This window comes from Dendronephthya gigantea, unplaced genomic scaffold, assembly GCF_004324835.1.
Source record: "Dendronephthya gigantea isolate DGI-Jeju-01 unplaced genomic scaffold, DenGig_1.0 000009F, whole genome shotgun sequence".
NCBI classification, from domain to species: Eukaryota; Metazoa; Cnidaria; class Anthozoa; order Malacalcyonacea; family Nephtheidae; genus Dendronephthya; species Dendronephthya gigantea.
Window position 1 is genome coordinate 97,392 of NW_021163019.1, and position 19,177 is coordinate 116,568.

A 19,177-nucleotide genomic window follows, 5' to 3' on the forward strand; every position below is an offset into this window, starting at 1 on the left:
ATCTTGATCATATTTAGCATATTATTCAGGATAAATGATGGTTCCCATGGCAACTATTATCATAATTTTAATGATCTTTATCATATTTGGCATATTATTCATGATGAATGGTGGTTGCCATGGCAACCATTATCATCATTTTGATGATAATTTTCAAAATTAACATATTAATCATAATAAATTATGGTTGCAATTTCAACCATAATGATCATTATGATGATCTTAATCATATTTAGCATATTATTCATGATAAATGATGGTTACCATGGCAAACATAATTTTCATTAGGATGATCTTAATCATATTTAGCATATTATTCATGATAAATTATGGTTACTATGGAAACCATAATTTCATTATGATGATCTTGATCATATTTAGCATATTATTCAGGATAAATGATGGTTTCCATTGCAACTATTATCATCATTTTAATGATCTTGATCATATTTAGCATATTATTCAGGATAAATTATGGTTGCCATGGCAACATTTTGATGATAATGATCAAAATTAACATATTAATCATAATAAATTATTGTTGCAATTTCAACCATGATGATCATTATGATGATCTTGATCATATTTAGCATATTATTCATGATAAATGATGGTTACCATGGCAACCATAATTTTCATTATGTTGATCTTGATCATATTTGGCATATTATTCATGATAAATGATGGTTGCCATAGCAACCATTATCATCATTATGATGATCTTGATCATATTTAGCATATTATTCATGATAAATGATGGTTACTATGGCAACTATTATTTTCATTACGATTATCTTGATCATATTTAGCATACTATTCATGATAAATGATGGTTCCCATAGCAACTATTATCATCATTTTGATGATCTTGATCATATTTAGCATATTACTCATGATAAATGATGGTTGCTATAACAACTATTATCATCATTTTGATGATAATTTTTAAAATTAACATATTAATCATAATAAATTATGGTTGCAATTTCAACCATGATGCTCATTATGATGATCTTGATCATATTTAGCATATTAGTTATGATAAATGATGCTTACCATGGCAACCATAATTTTCATTTGATGAACTTGATCATATTTAGCATATTATACAGGATAAATAATGGTTACAGGAGCAACCATGATTTTCATTATGATGATCTTGATCATATTTATCATATTATTCATGGTAAATGATGGTTTCCATGGCAACCATTATCATCATTTTGATGATAACGATCAAAATTAACATACTAATCATAATAAATTATGGTTGCAATTTCAACTATGATGATCATTATGATGATTTTGATCATATTTAGCATATTATTTATGATAAATGATGGTTACCATGGCAACTATGATTTTCCATATGATGATCTTGATCATATTTAGCATATTATTCATGATAAATGATGGTTACCATAACAACCATTATTTTCATTAAGATGATCTTGATCATATTTAGCATATTATTCATAATAAATGATGGTTTAAATGGCAACCATAATTTTCATTTTAATGATCTTCATCATATTTAGCATATTATTCATGATAAATGATGGTTACCATGGCAACCATTATTTTCATTATGATGATCTTGATCATATTTAGCATATTATTCATGATAAATGATGGTTACCATGGCAACCATTATTTTCATTAAGATGATCTTGATCATATTTAGCATATTATTCATGATAAATGATGGTTACTATGGCAACCATGATTTTCATTATGATGATTTTGATCATATTTAGCATATTATTCACGGTAAATTATGGTTGCCATGGCAACCTTTATCATCATTTTGATGATAATGATCAAAATTAACATATTAATCATAATAAATTATTGTTGCAATTTCAACCATGATGATCATTATGATGATCTTCATCATATTTTTCTTATTATTCATGATAAATTATGGTTACCATGGCAACCATAATTTTCATTATGATGATCTTGATCATATTTAGCATATTTTTCAGGATAAATGATGGTTACCATGGCAACCATAATTTTCATTATGATGATCTTGATCATATTTAGCATATTATTCATTATAAATGATGGTTACAATGGCAACCATGATTTTTATTAAGATGATCTTGATCATATTTAGCATATTATTCATGATAAATTATGGTTGCCATGGCAACTATAATTTTCATTTTTATGATCTTAATCATATTTAGCATATTATTCATGATAAATGATTGTTACCATGGCAACCATAATTTTCATTATGATGATCTTGATCATATTTGACAAAAAAAATCTGCGATAAAACATTATAAAACATGTCACGACGTTTCGACGTTTCCAGAACGTCATTATCAAGTGAAAAATACAATTATGAAATAGAGTATGTATAGTGAAGAGATGAATAAATTATTGAAAGTTAAACAAAGAGTTTGGCCCTATTGGAGTCGCTCTGAGTGTTTAAATTAGGTCTTATTGTTCTTATATACAGCATCTCATAAACGAGACAATCCCATTTCGTGCTACACTTCTTAAGCGTTCTAAGCTTGCTCTCATTGAGTAAATCAATGTTCCCATGGGCATTTGTCAGATGGCGACCAATAGCAGAATATCGATGTTCAGCGATGCGTTGAAACAGATAGCGCGTCGTATATCCGACGTAATTTGAATCACACAAATCACATTTAAAACAGTAATCAACGCTATGCTGATTTACGAAAGGTGGCTTGATTTCTTTAAGCTTTAGATCCTGCTCGAGTTTCTTGCTAGTGTAGACTGGCTGTTCGTCAATGCCGATTTTTGAACTGAGATCGCGCATTTGCCTTTTTACCGTGTTCGCTGAGACTTGATCTTTGAATGGAATACTGACTCTTAAAGTTTCGGCATCAGATTTTGTCTTAGCATCTGGTGTAGAGAGATAATCACATTTGTCGATGATGCCATTCACCAAAGAACTAGGGTAACCAAGGTGATTAAACATAGATTTTTAATGCCTACATTCATCGACAAATGCTTGATGCGTAGAGGACAATTCCTTTGCGCGATGAAACATTGTTTCGATAAGACACTTCTTATAGCGTAAATCAGTATGACTTTGAAAATGAAGTAAAAGGCCCGTGTCCGTAGGTTTACGATAGACCTGGGTCTCCAACTTGTTGCCGTTCTTTTTTATCGACATTCCAATAAAGGGAATTAGGCCATTGTTGGAAAGTTCCATAGTGAAATGAATACTAGGGTGGAGTCCATTGAGTGCATCGAGGAAACTTTCAGCTACATCTAGTCCAGGCACTATTGCAAGCGTATCGTCAACATACCGCCTTTAGAAAGGAGGTATTAGATCATTGTCAGATAGTCTTTCTTCCAGATGGCCAACACATTCGCCAACAAAGGACCAAGGGGGGACCCCATAGCAACTCCTTCGCACTGCTCGTAAAGTTGACCATCAAACTGAATAAACTTTCAATAATTTATTCATCTCTTCACTATATATACTCTATTTCATAATTGTATATTTCACTTGATAATGACGTTCTGGAAACGTCGAAACGTCGTGACATGTTTTAAGGCCCGTTTACACGAGCGATTTTTATGGCGATTTTTACAGCGATTTGGGCGGCGATTTTTTTGGCGATTTAAAATCGCACGTGTAAACTACGTGCAATTTAATGGCGACAACGCAGCGATTTTGTCGCCGAAATATCGCACCTCTTCTGTTTTGCTCGAATATTAGCGCGATTTTCCTGCAAATTTCTGGAGAAAATTGCGGAAGCAAAAAACACACAAAAAAACATAAAAAAGAAAACATGGTCTGTCGGTGAAGAAGAACTTCTGATAAGATGCTGGGCAGAGCATGAGTGCCTATTCAACACGAGTTGCACTGATTATAAGCGCCAAGACAAGAAAAGCCTAGCCAGAGAAACGATAATAAAGGCTATTGAAGAGGAATATGGCAATACCTTTGCAGGTATTTAGGGGATTCAACTTCTTACTGCACGTCTCGCATCTAGCTCTTTCGTTTTATAATACAATACTTATTTCACTTCCAGTCGTTAAATTTTAGATTATTTTTTTTAATTGTTATATATGCAATGTGCATGCAATCAAAATAGTAAAAGTTACATACATAAGTACATTGTCCTTTTAGATTTAACCCTTGACAATTGACATGCATTTTTTCTCTTTTAAGATGATGAAATTAAAGCTAAAATGAGGAATCTACGAACTCAGTTTGGAAAAGAGCTTGGTGAGGTTAAAGCCTCCATGTCAAGTGGTGCAGGTTCTAATGAGGTCTACATCCCTACCTGGAGGTTTTATGAGCAACTTCAGTTTTTAAGGGATAGTATAACACATGTAAAAACAAAACCAACACCTGGAGTCCTTACAGAAGCAGATTGTATGACAATTGATTCTGATGATGATCGAAATGACTACATTGTCCTGGATCCACCACCAAAGACAGAAGGATCGGCTTTGAAAATTAGAAAGAAAATTGAAGACAAAGTATTGGACAAGTCCGTAGCACTCCTGCATGATGTGAGCAACAAAAGAAAGAATCGAGTTGAGGAGGATGGAGATTTAATATTTGGCAAACATGTCTGCCATTCATTAAGAGATATAAAAGATAAGCAAAAGAAGGAGTTGGTAAAGTTGAAAATACAACAGATGCTGTATGAAGCACAATATGGCAACAAGACACAACAAGAAAATAGTATAAGTATGAGTAATTCTTGGGAAAACACATACCTAAGGCTTTTCTAAGCTATGAAAGCAGTTGAATGTTCTTTTATTGAACCATAGTGTTTAAAAAACAACTATGAATTATGAATTATTGATATACACAGTAAATTTTGAGTGTTTAAAACCTACATACAATTGGAAATTTATTCTTAATAATGTATTAGATAATGAAACATTGTTCACTTCTTATATATATATATATATATATATATATATAGGCAAAAATGTTCTCCGTGTTTACTATACTCACCCACCCTTGACGGGCATATTCAAACCTAAGAATGTAAATTTGTCCCTTTCCCTCACCAGCTCACTCGTTAAGAGTGCCTAGGCCTTGGGACTCTAGGAGGTGGTTTAAAAGGAGAAAGGAACACACACACAGCCCAAGCCATACGTCCATCCAAAGCGTTCATCGGCTTGAATGTGAGAGATCGATTTTACGTATTTATCAGTGCGAATGTACATTCTTAACATATCAAATGTCCAATTTGATATGTTAGGAATGAATAATATTTAATAATTTGATCTGTTAAGAATGAATGTACATTCTTAACATATCAAATGTTCAAGTGTCCTCCTAGGGTCCCAAGGCCTTGGCACTCTTAACGAGTGAGCTGGTGAGGGAAAGGGACAAATTAACATTCTTAGGTTTGAATATGCCCGTGAAGGGTGAGTATAGTAAACACGGAGAACATTTTTGCCTATATTATTACCTGTGTTGCAACTCCAAATTTATTTTGGAGCAAATCATGTTCAACAATATAGAAATCCTACAGAGTATTGTAGGCGTAGGTTCCTAATAACCAAAAGTACTTGGCGCGGAATATACCTACGTATTTTTAACTATACTTATTTCCTGCATTGTGAGAATGTTCATGACGACGATGAAATGAGTTGTGTGGCACTTGGACATTTGATATGTTAAGAATGTACATTCGCACTGATAAATACGTAAAATCGATCTCTCACATTCAAGCCTATGAACGCTTTGGATGGACGTATGGCTTGGGCTGTGTGCGTGTTCCTTTCTCCTTTTAAACCGCCTCCTAGGGTCCCAAGGCCTAGGCACTCTTAACGAGTGAGCTGGTGAGGGAAAGGGACAAATTTACATTCTTAGGTTTGAACATGCCCGTCAAGGGTGAGTATAGTAAACACGGAGAACATTTTTGCCTATATTATTACCTGTGTTGCAACTCCAAATTTATTTTGGAGCAAATCATGTTCAATATATATATATATATATATATATATATATATATATATATATATATATATATATATATATATTTATATATATATATATATATATATATATATATATATATATATATATATATATATATATATATATATATATATATGTGTTACGTAAATGTGTCATGTTATGTAAATATTTTGACAATAAATTTTGTAATAACAATGATGTGTATTACAATGATGTTCCACCTGGGGGTGCAGGAGGGGCATTATTATTGCATAATATAGTATTTGTGAGTGGGAGTCTAGGATCGAAAATTTTTGTGAATGATTGTGTCACTTTCATGAAGCCAGTTTTGTTTTATACTGTCATCAGGATGCTTCCCAGATCCCTTACAGCCATGCTGATTCCAATTATTTCCCAAAACCGGGGTTTGTACCTTTGCTATGCACCCTCAAAAATTTAGGTATGGAGCCATCACTGTCTTTAGACATAGGAAAATATTTGCAACACAACAACAGAATGCTTCCATGAACCTCTTAATTTTAGCCCTCTATTAGGATTTAGAAAAATATTGTATGTGAAGGAGTAGAATGCTAAAAGAGCTGAATAACACAGTATTCTATTACACTAAATACTCTTTTATACCAGAAGAACCTTCCATTGCCAGGAAACCTGTCCAGGTCCATTAACATATTCTGACAAAAGATCCCTGACCATACTAGCATGTCTTGTGTGATTCATGCCTGGTGCTACTAAAGATTCCAAATTACCTTCTCCATTCTGTCTCCACTCACCATCAATCACCTCACCATCTTCTTTCACATAATCCAGAGATCCTTTAGGAATGTAAACTGATGGCCATTTTCGGATCAAAAAGTTATGCAATGCAATACATGCATGGATAATGGCGATCGCATTTTCGGGTTTGACAGAAAGTGTGGTATGGAATACTCGAAATTTTGAAGAGAGAATGCCAAATGCATTCTCACTTACTCTTCTTGCACGAGATAATCTGTAATTAAAGATTCTCTGTTCTTCACTCAATCCTCTCTTTGGGTATGGCTTCATATTACACAGCAAAAAATCATTTTCTGAAGAAAATATAATTTTCTTATTTTGAGAATTAATTTCTTAAAACAAGAAAACTTTTTTAAAACAAGAAAACCGTTTCTTAATTTAAGAAATCAACGAATTATAAGAAATGTTTTCTTAATTTTTCTTAAAACAAAAAATTTCTGAATTTGAGATATTTCGAGAAAAACCTTGCTTAATTGGGTTTTTACAGTCAGTAAAGTTATAACATGAATTTTTTGTAATATCCTATAAAACTTTATCAAATTAACAAAGTAATTAAGATATAAGGAAAATTTTCTTAAAATTGGGCATTTTATTTTTCGAATTTCTTAAACTAAGAAATTATACAACAATAGCCATATACTAAAATAAGAAATATTTTCTTAAACAAGAAAGTGCTAGAACATGATCAGAATTTTTTTCAAATAAGAAACAATATTTGCACCAATAGCCATATGTCAATTTCCTAAAATATGAAAGGGTGTCTTAAATAAGAAACTGCCAGGATATTATAGGAAATTTTCTTACAACAAGAATTTAATTTTCCAATTTTCTTTAGATAAGAAATAATAGCCATTCTTAGAATAAGAAACCCATTACCCAATATATAGGTGCTATATTGGGGTGGTATAATTGTCAAGGTAAATACAATCTTTTGAGTTTGGACACAAGGGGTATATACCAATATTATCAAATCATGTGAAACTTGTCTCCTTGAAAGATCTTAGTACATAATGGTACTGTTCTTAATTTGCATGCCAACAACCGTCCAGTCATGCAGTCTAATATTTAAGTGGGTTGTACCTTTTAAATGCTGTTCCATCAAATCAAGTATGTCATATTTGACTGGCACATACATTTCTCCATCATTGTCTTCATGCTTGTGAAGAACATTAAAGTCCACTAAGCTTTCATACGCACAAACCTTTGTTTCAACTTCTTCAGCGGTCTTCACATGGTAGGCCTGGAATTTCTCACTAAAACAAAGTGTGTCCAATGCCGTGAATTCAAAGTAGATAAAGTCACTTATTATCCAGATGACAGATATGGTTCCAAAGTTTGGTCTAACCAAATCTTCATTGACACTGCAGATAAAAATACCACCACTTAAACTTTGTCCCATAGCAAGACACCCAAGTAGTCTTGTAAACATTCTGAAGTTGAATGCAAGGTAGTAAGCCAGAAACATCTAACTTTTGACGCAAATTTCTTTTTTGCTGTCCACTAGCCAAGGTCAATGATCCAAAGATTTTTTCAGAAGTCAACAGTGGGTGTGATTGTGGAGATTCATTGAAATCAGCAAAATTTCCACATTCTTTGAACTGACAGCGCTCAGCTAAAGACTTCGAGAGGTTCTTAAAGTTCTGTTTACGAGCTATATCCTTGAAGTAGTTATGTGGAGACTCAAAGGCAAAACATGAATGGCGAATTAGGGGTCCAAGTTCCTTTATCATTGTTGGGATGTGTATCATGTAGTGTTGTTTGGGGATGTTTACGTCGGGAAACTGTTCTTTGAAATTAGCAAGGTGTTCACCAATCTTCAATTTCAGCAAATTGATTGTTGGTAAGGTGATGACTGGTGAAAATATGATCTGACAAATTTCAATTAGTTCTGTGATCAAGGAATATAAGTCATGATCATCATTGGGACGAAGTGGACACAATATGAATGGCAACAATCGAAGAAATAGCCTTGCTTGAGCTGCCTTGTACTTCAATTTGTATCCCTCATTGCCCATGAACACAGATTCCCTTAAAGGACCTGGCTTGTCTGCAATTTCACTGTAGCCATAATTCTGACTAACAATTGCGGCATTCAAGGCACACAATGTAAAATGACCCTGAGAAATATAAATCCCAAGATATACCGGAGTTCATATTGGACCACACCTTCTAATAGAGTGTGCATTATATCTTGAGGCAGTTGCTTAGTAATGTCAAACGAATGAAGATCACAGAGGAGGCTGCGGTTGGTGATTCCATAAGTTGTTCCCAGGTCATTCTTTTGTTGTTCTGTTGGAGCTTCCCTAATTTCCCGGCATTGACGCTCATAGCTTTCTTTTGTTCTAGAAACAAAATCTTTCTCATAGAAACTTTGCTGCATAACTTCAAAATGGCACTGGCAATGACGACATTTTTGGAATGCAAAACCAACACCAACTTTGTATCCTCCCCACTCGTGTTGCCCTTCAGTGTCACCTGCACAGCTTACAACTTTCCCATAAACAAGTTTCTCTACGCCATTAACAGGGCAAACAAATCCATGTTCAATTTTCTTGAGATCTTCAATAATTGGTTTTAAAATGGCATTATACCATATTTACGAATTAATTTTGCATTCACAATTGCTAACAATCTAACAGCACAGTGTCTGGACCTCAATTTAGGATTTAAATTTCCTAAAGTGTAGTAGAACATATCTAACTTATGTTTTCCTGCTTGACTACCGAGGGGATTACACACTTCCACAGCATCATGGTAAATTATTATTTGAAGTGCATCCGGATGTTCAAAGAAAAAGTGATCAGATTTAAATACTTTCCCGTCACAAATATCATAGAAGATGTCGGCTCCGCACATTGATTAGGTTTCCGAATAACAACTTTTGCTATCTTTTTGTTTGATAACAATTGGCAAAGGCTCTCAATTAGTGGTATATACTGGAAAGTCTCTTCCTTTTCAATAAGCAATCTTTTATTCTTGGAATTCTTTCTTGAGATTTTTTTCCCCAAAACAATCTCTTTAGTATCAACATAGTTTAGGTGTTTCTTTATATATGATGCTTGTAAATAATTTGTTTCCAAAGATGAGAAAGGGCTTGGAATTTTACCAAACAAGTCAGTAATAGTTTGTGCAAAATCATGTCCGGGTTCATGAGATTCCCAGGCTTGAATAATATTTTTCTTTACAAGTTCCAAGGCACTATTCATTATTGTGGATGTACTCTCAATAATGTTATCAAGAGCCACCTAAAGTGAAGGTTTGTTTGTGTTAAACTATGAAAATAATGGCTTAATATATACTATCTGTGGGAATGCATTCCATGGAAATAAATCAAATGCAATAATTTATAGCAAGTGAATAAATGGAATCCCTATTAAAATGCACGACTCTCCTCTTGACAAATAAATAATTTTGTGTTAGACAAAGTAAAAAATAAATGGAAGAATTCAATGCTGCTAATATTTTATTTCTTTTTACTCTGCGTAACATCTGACGATTTTACTTGTGAGGGATGGAGCCTCCAATTTGTGAGTTAAGTTGCCAGGCATTTAGAAAAAATGCAACTAAATGAGCTAAACCCACTAACACAAACAAGTTTCCTAACCTGTGTAATACGGTTTCTTTCCTTCACCTTTAACACAAAAAGAGCTTCATTTTGACGAAAATCTAAGTTCTAAATAAAAGAGAAAAATATGTGAGAAAGTTCACAAATCGATCACCATCAAGATGATTTATAGTAAATATTATGTTAACTTACTGACTGTACTTGCTACTCAACCACTGATAAGATAAATGGCCTGTCATTAGACAGAGTACTAAAGTACTAAGAGGGAGCACATCTGGGTGCATAAATGGCCCCTAATAGGAAAATATTTATCATTAGCTTTCTATAGGGTTAGATGTGGGGCTGGTTGTTCAAAAACATTTAATCATGTCTACATTCCTAATAAGGCAATGAGCTGAAAGCCTGAAATAAATCCAAATAATACACTTTTAATTTCTAATTAAAAGTATATAAATTATATAGCATTATTAAAGTGATTTTGTAATAGCACAAGACAAGTTACACATTTGAGGTAAACGACTAAATTTTTAATGCAAACATGTTTTGGCTTACACTAAGCCATCCATCATAAGTGCAAACTGAGCTAAGAATATTTACAGCAGGATATGTGATACATATGATAGAAATATTAGGTTACAAAGTGATGCTATTAAACTAACCTCAGCAAGGGGATTTCCACACTCATTTTCATTTTCACTGTCCTCACTGTAATCCAGCAAAGAATCAGTACTTCCAGTGCCAGAAGAAACTCCTTCGTTAATATTCATATTGAAGTTTTCATCATCACTATTGCTATGCACTGGTTCAGTCCGAGAAATGGATTGACATAGGCTTCCATTTAGACCTTGACACACCACACACCGTTGCTTCATTTAAGGCATCGTATTCCTGACTATGATTTCTCACAACATGCTTATAAAACGAATGGTACCTTCTATATGTCGCAGGACAACCATTTACATGGCATCTGACAAAAAAATTTGGACTATTACTGTGTACTGTGTAGTAGTGGCCCATCAATGCTCTGAATGTAAGAGCGACGAATGCAGTACAAATAAAACATTTCCAAGTCGTTAGTGACTGGATTTCGGCATCCATTCCTGATTCCTTGCCAAGCGGCCACTTTAATTTCCTATAAAACCCTTCTGAACGTCTATATTTTACTCGTGGCTTCGCGAACCTGAATGTATGACGCGCGGATTAATTCTTTATTACAAATATTAAATATTTATTCTGATATTTTAAATATAGATTTGTTATTTCTAAAATTTACGCTAATATTTATAAAATATTTGCCAATCTGTCAAATACGTCCCCTATTTTTTAATGTATCCTAATTACAAATTTTTATATATGTCCTAATTGTGATTTAAAATATGTCCCAATTATAAATTCAAATATGTCCTATATTTAAATGCGAATTTAAATATTTGCCCATCATTCTCTATGGTTGTTAACAATTTGCGCGTAGTAAAGAATGCCTCGAACAATAACGAGAGAACGAAATGAACGAGGACTTTCTACTTTTCTGGATTCCATTCGTTCCCTCTTAATCAGTGTTCAGAATTTAGAAGATACCTATTGTTCGACTGAAGTTATTGAAAACCTGCTTTTACACCTGGAGGAGAGTGCATCAACTCTTGTTCTAATTTCCACACATGCTGGATTAAACGCTCATGACGCTGTTCTCAATAGTTTCAAGAATGATATTGATGCAGTGTTGGCTAAAATAAGATCATTGTGTCGAATGTTAACAAATTACGTGGATGATTCACAAGAAGGTCAACTTCACTTTAGCTACACAGCACCCTTATCAGTGGCAAAAGGTCCTGGTCGCCCAGCTGTTGTAGTAAAGTGTGAGCAAATTCTATTTTTGAGAGAACTGCATTTTTCCTGGGCAAAAATAGCTAGTTTGCTTGGTGTGAGTGTGTCTACTCTTAATCGCAAGCGAAACGAATTAAATATACCGGATGAAGATGACTCTTGGACGACCATATCAGGTAATTAATTGGGTAATTAATTGGGAATATTAATCTCACTTACCTAGCTCAGTAAACTGCAGTTGATAGAATAAACATAGTTTGGAGACCACCTAAAACTACAATACAACTTATTAACAGTGTTGGACAATACATAGTTAATGAGTTGTATTGTACTTTTATTTAGTCTCGAAACCATGTATATTCCATTAACTGTGAGTAAACTAAGTAACTAGGTTAGATGTTCACAACTTTCCTATGGAAACTTGTTTTGTTTAACAGATGAGCGACTGGAAAGAGAAGTGGAAGAAATAAGAAGTCTAACTCCTAATATTGGTCAGAGAAGATTATTGGGCGCATTAAGGGCAAGAGGAATAAAGATTCAAAGGAACCGCGTTCGCGAATGCTTACGAAGAGTAGATCCCCTTGGAACGTCTTTACGTTGGAGTGGAATCATATATAGACGCAAATATTCAGTACCAACACCAAACTCACTCTGGCACATAGATGGCAACCATAAGCTTATCCGTTACAGATTGGTTGTGCACTGTTGCATCGACGGTTATTCCAGGCTATTAATTTATGCACATTGTGCTACGGACAACAAGGCTCAAACCGTCCTTGAACAATTTATGCACGGAGTGTCCACGTTTGGTTTACCATCAAGAGTACGCAGCGATCATGGGCTGGAAAATATCGAAGTCGCTCGATACATGTTAAGAAATCGTGGCGTAGCCCGTGGAAGCATAATAACGGGAAGTTCTGTCCACAATTGCCGCGTCGAAAGGATACATAGGGACGTATATGCAGGTGTTTTAACTTTCTATGCTAAACATTTCAACGATCTAGAAGAAATGGGAATTCTGGATCCAATGAATGAGGTAAACCTGTTTGCTTTACACCACGTCTATCTACCACGAATAAGGCGGTCTTTAATGGAATTTATACAACAATGGAACAATCATTCTGTTTCTACCGAGAGAAACCTCACGCCATTGCAGCTTTATACAGCTGGCATGCTCAACAATATGTATTCCGGCCATACAGCAACCGAAGAGATGTTTCGTCCTGAGGAACTAGTGTTTTATGGGATTGATGGAGATGGTGCGGTACCTCTCGAAGACGAAGATTACCTGTTCCTGCACTTAATGTGACACTGACAGCATTTCAGATTGAACAGTTGCACTTGGAGTGTCCTCCTCTTCAAGAAGACAGAAATGGTGGAACTTCTAATTATCTAAGATCTTTAAATCTACTACAAACATTTCTGGGCAGTACCAATTGAACGTATTTATTGCAGGGGCGCCTCCCTTAATTGTATTGAATGAAAAGCGTTTATACACAACATATTCTTTATTAAAATGCATATCAGTAAATATTAATATCACCACCATACATGAAGGTTATACGTGTAGTTATATGCCTAACAGTAACAATACAGTACCTGTCATATTAAAGATGACTGTTTACTGTCAAAAACCCCTTAACAAATATTATGTTTAAACCAAAACTGTAAGTTAAATTTCAACAAGGATCGATATTCTGTTACGAAGTTATGTCATAAAGTTTTAAGAAAGTCGAAATGAATTAAACAATGTTCATTTCCCAACTATCCGCAGAAAGGATACTACTAAACTCCTCTCGAAGTTCACAGAAATTTGCGTACGTGCTTGGGAGTTCAAGGGTACATCCACACGTGTGGCTGACAGGTCTACGAGCAGCGCCAGTAATTTTACTGAAACTGACTTTAATTTCATCGGTAACAAGGATATCTGATGCTGTAATAAAACGCAAGAATGCGCATAATTTGCTTTTCTCCAGTCCTCTGACGTATTTCTTTAGGTGATTGAATGCTTCTCTCTCTGCATCGTTTGTGATATCTGCATGCAGCATGTTGACCACTTTCGCATTTGTCGGCTCACGACTTTTGTAAAATTCCACAAGGTCGTCAATGGTTGGAAAATAGAGCTTCAACTGAGAAACAATATCAGCCCAGCAATCTGACACGTATTTTGGTCTCTGAATTAGTTCCTTATGGGCTAACTCCTGGATAATGTCAGAAATGTTATCAAGAGTTACCACTCTTCTGCAATCAAAATTGCTTAGGAAGTCCTCTAACTCTTTACTATCTAGCGGGATCTCTTTTGATAAAGCCTGCTCCACAATTCCTGCCTCATCCTTGGAAACATAACGTTTAAATGACGTTAACAACATAGGAACAGTGACAAAGGCTTCATCAAAAAATACACTGCCAATGAAAGCCCTGCTGAGCTGCAATGGAAAGTAGGAACAATCTTTAAAACCTTTGACCAAAATTCTTGCAATTGCTTGCCATGTTTCCTTGTTATAGTCATGTCTGATGAATGGCACTCTCTCCTCCTCCCCAATCAACGACGAGTCTGCAAATTCGGACCAAAACAGTGTAAATATTTCCCTCATCACTCCAGTTCCACGACCGACTTCTTCCTCTCCTTTGGCATTTATTATTATGCCAAATAATGGCTGAGACATCACTGAATCATCAGAAAATATCTTGATTAAATCCTTTCTTATCATGGTCCGATGAACCTTTATAATGAATGGGTCAGAATCGTGAGGTGGGGGCATCATTGGTGTTTGGTGATCTTCAACAGAAATGATGGAAATAGGGTCATCCTCAAATGGCACTGGAAAGTGGCGGTCATCAAGGACTATTTCACAAGTGGGGGAAACAGCTGGAGCATCATGTTCTAGGAATCTCTCAGAGTCATTGAAGCTGGTGACTTCATTTGATGTTAGTACATTATCAAGAGAGTTTTCAGTGATTGCTACATCATCATCAACCCAGTTACTAGATCTTTGTGTCAAAAAAGCACTATCACCACTTGAGCCTTGATTGGGTGTGTCAATGGACACATTGTCATCACCAGATGCTGTTGCAACAGTGGATATGCAGCACGTAGTTGCAAAAGAGGGATGCATTAGTATTTCATCTGTATTTTCGTTGTCACTGTCATCCATTTCCGTGATACTTCTGACATAAATATTCCCTTGTCCAGCCATTTTAATTAATACATTTGTTGTTACCTCCACTCCATTAGCCAAATTCGGTTTGACTAAAGTACCATAACAAGCCTAATAAAAAGAATACTTGCGTAAATATAACATTCACTAGTAGTTTAATTATCTGTTGTTAATTAAGATGTCTCAATTTTATGTAAGTTGTCTGTTGACAATATGAGCCTGCAAGAGTGGCAGAAATTTAGCTAATGTGGACAAGGGTGCTCCCCACCTAAATTTTGCTCTGATGGCCCTAGGCTTGTACATTTTGGTGTCATGTGAAATTAAATTGTAATGAATGTTTTTATAGGTGCAATGATAAGAATATTTTAATTAGGTGAACATAGAACTCTCCATTTCACCTTATGAAAATTTTCCTAACATTGCACACATGAAAACATTCATTGTTAGTATAATACAATGGTCAGATTCTTATTACTCATTAGTTATATTTAGTAATTCTCAACACTGAGCATGACTAAACATAATCATGTGTAAACATGCCAATCAAATACACACTATTGATTACAGTGCTCTGTACTCAGTGGTTCAATTTGTCAATTTCATGGAATCATCCATAGTCTTGAGGTTTTTCCATACCTCAAGCTATATGATGCTAAAATCTAAATATATGACTTTTATTATGGATGTATAATAAATAGGGGTGTACTCTGAGCTGTAGCTAGACCGCTTAATTGGGGGTGTATATTCATATAGCCATGTTTATATACCATAGGAACAATAGCGTACAAAAGAAATCATTCCGGCATAAGATGAACATAGTAATATGCACCCCCCCCCCCAATTAAGCTTCTAGCTAAAGGTACTACAGTATATACAGAATATAGACCTTAATTTCCTTTAAATACGTTGCAATTGAGTGAAATTGCTGTTATCGTTTTATAAACGTCTATAATTAACCATAATATTAAAAGCCATAATTATTTGTCATTACCTTTACAAATTCAAATTCTATCCCGTTTGGCAAGACTTTGCCAACCTCCTCCTTTAGGGTCTCGGCCGACCACGATCTTTTGAACGGGAATTCGTGAATGACAAAATTTTGCTCTTCTAGCACTAATCGCTTCTTGTGCGTCGGAACTTCGGTCTCTTTAGGATCCGGAATGAATACAAGGTCCTTAAAAACAACGTCGTTACACCGTCGACCTCTTTGTGCTTTCTTGTTGTTCCGGTGTGAAGTTAATGCGGGTGAATTAGACTTTCGTTTTCGTGATCTCGTCGCGTTTACGGTGGGGAACCGTTCCGCTAGCTCTTGCTCCAAACTTGAGTTGCTTGTTGATGGAACGAAAACATTCGACATTCTATTTGGAATGGATGCAGAAATGGGGTTGTTCGTTTCGATACGATCGAGAATTCCTGTTGAATTTACATTGCTCAGAATTTGCAGCGCCTCAGCGGCAGTGCGACAAGCTTTAGATAGGTTTGAGCCGTTTGACATTTTAACAGGAAAGTGGCGCGTGAAACTGACAAATTACAAATACTCAATAAAATCATAACATTAGGACATATTTGAATTTATAATTGGGACATTTTATTTTAAATCACAATTAGGACATATATAAAAATTTGTAATTAGGATACATTAAAAAATAGGGGACGTATTTGACAGATTGGCAAATATTTTATAAATATTAGCGTAAATTTTAGAAATAACAAATCTATATTTAAAATATCAGAATAAATATTTAATATTTGTAATAAAGAATTAATCCGCGCGTCATATGAATGATATTACATTAAAAGTATGTAATGTACTAATGTTTTGAAAATATTTGATATTTCATTATTCGAGTGCTTCCATTTAGGAGATAAGATTTCGAAATTTAAGATAAATTTTCTAAATTTTTTATCAGATTTCCTATGACGGGTATTTAATATTCTCTAAATTTTACGCGCGATTTTTTTAGAAACATATATAAAATATAAGATGTATAAAATATCTCGAAATATATATTCTTTCGGTATTCTTAGAATGCCCTTAGAATTTCAAAACAAGTGGAAGCGCTAATTTTTGACCAGCACTATTTTTCAAAAAAGGAAGCGAACGGAATTGTGGGAAGAATTGCCAACATCTGCATATCGCACGCTTTCAATTGTGTTGTGATCATTGTCCCGGGGGATTTGAATTTTCGTTTTGGGAAGTTTATTTTAATCTCTGAGAACGAAGAAATCATGAATATTGAAGGCAAGTCCCTCTTCAATAGAATTAAAGATGCGTCTAAAGAAATCGGGCATATTTTAGAAGGTACGTGTAAAGTGATTCAATCCAAAGATATAGGCAAAAATTAGCGACTAAAATCTGTTCGTATATTTTGAAAGTGGTTACAGTATGTTAACCTGTTTTATTTACTAGCTTTATTTTACATACATAGATCATAGATGCGCTTTTAAAAAGCCAACCGTATCTGGGGGAAGGTTTTCTGAGTTGGAAGATAAATGCCAACTGAACATAGCCTTTACTAGCTTACTTTATATCAGATCCTTGAAATTCAAATCGTTATTGAGTTTTAGGCTCTGTTTTTCTTTAAAATGTGTATTTCTGTTTTACTGTAGCGAACGAAATAGTAGAAACAGAGGACATTCAGCAGCTGTGTTATGAAGCCCTTTCTGAAATTTTCCCCGGTGGAGGGCGGACATTGCTACAACGATCGAAAGTATGGAAAATCATACAGGCATCCTTAAATGTGAGTTACTAAATTACTATAATTTGTGTTGAATTGTGTGGCCATTTTATTGATTTTAAAGAAATTTCCAAGGTAGTTCAAAGGGGTATTGCTTCAAAATCACTGTTTGGTGATATACATAAGAGCATAGACTTGAGTACTTGGTCTAGTATTTTGGTTATTCTCTTCAAAATCAAATATAACTGCAACATTTCAATCATTGAAATAAATTATAAGAAATAATGAAAGATATAGGGCAACATGATTGTTATTTAAAGCAAAATGTTGTATTAAGTATTAAGTTGCAAATAACATCACCCAAAGAGATTAAAATAATTTATTAAATTTGCTTGAGAGTAAAGAATGGTGCATGCATTTGCACTAAGGTGCAAACAACTCTAAAAAATGCTGGTTTTGTTTCATTTAAGGATGACAACAGTTCTATTTCCTCAAAGCCGAGCACATCAACTATCCGTACTTCTTCGCCAGCACCATCATGTGAAGACTCAAGTTTTTTATTGATGATGTTGAATGTTCACCAATTACCAAGCTCAAATCTACATCACCTGGCAATAATAACTTAACTGCTGGTGACACAACTGATCTTTTACCTACCCCTAAAGATATTCAGAGTCATATAAAACCATCGGTGGTAAATGCCCCTACTTATACGTTTTATTCGGATCTCCATATTCAAGCTGCAGTTCGTGAAGGGAAGATGGATAAAAAGATACGAGAGAGGTTGATACGTGTTACCATTAATAACATGGTATCAGCTTCTTCAGTTCCACCGTTTAACAGATTCCCCACTTCAATAGAAATTTCAGAGATGGCTAAATCTTTGATTATAGCCTACCCATGCCTAAAAGATGAGGAGACTGGTCATGTAAGTAACTAGTGTGCAGTAACTACATGATATAATTCCTATTATGCATGCCTAGAACACATTGATCTTTTGCCTAATACATCATGCATGTCTGTCCAAACACCACAGCACTATTTGGTAGTGTCCTTGCCCAATAGTTTTTCCCTATTCTTGTATAAACACTTCAAAGGTTGAACTAACAATGTTAAAGGTTTGTAATTTATTTATGTTAATAAGGTTAAGTTACTTAATGTAATTATTGTTTTATTTTCACAGTGTGTGGTACTAAAAGCACTAAAGAGGAGGCTTAGCAACACCAAGCCTGTA

General features: G+C 34.6%; 1 protein-coding gene and 1 long non-coding RNA gene across 2 annotated transcripts; one reads left to right on the top strand and one right to left on the bottom strand.

The window, feature by feature from the left end:
* Positions 1–9,906: 9,906 nt before the first annotated feature.
* LOC114517469 lies at positions 9,907–11,018 on the bottom strand. Its single transcript, XR_003686396.1, has 3 exons — positions 10,943–11,018; positions 10,323–10,391; positions 9,907–9,963 (listed from the first exon to the last, which is right to left on the bottom strand). It is a non-coding gene; the product is annotated as an uncharacterized LOC114517469 (long non-coding RNA).
* A 638-nt stretch (positions 11,019–11,656) lies between these two features.
* On the top strand, positions 11,657–13,416 carry LOC114517591. Its single transcript, XM_028537378.1, has 2 exons — positions 11,657–12,283; positions 12,545–13,416. The coding sequence occupies exons 1-2, from the start codon at positions 11,761–11,763 to the stop codon at positions 13,414–13,416; spliced, it is 1,395 nt and encodes a 464-aa protein (XP_028393179.1). The 5' UTR covers positions 11,657–11,760.
* Positions 13,417–19,177: the final 5,761 nt, after the last annotated feature.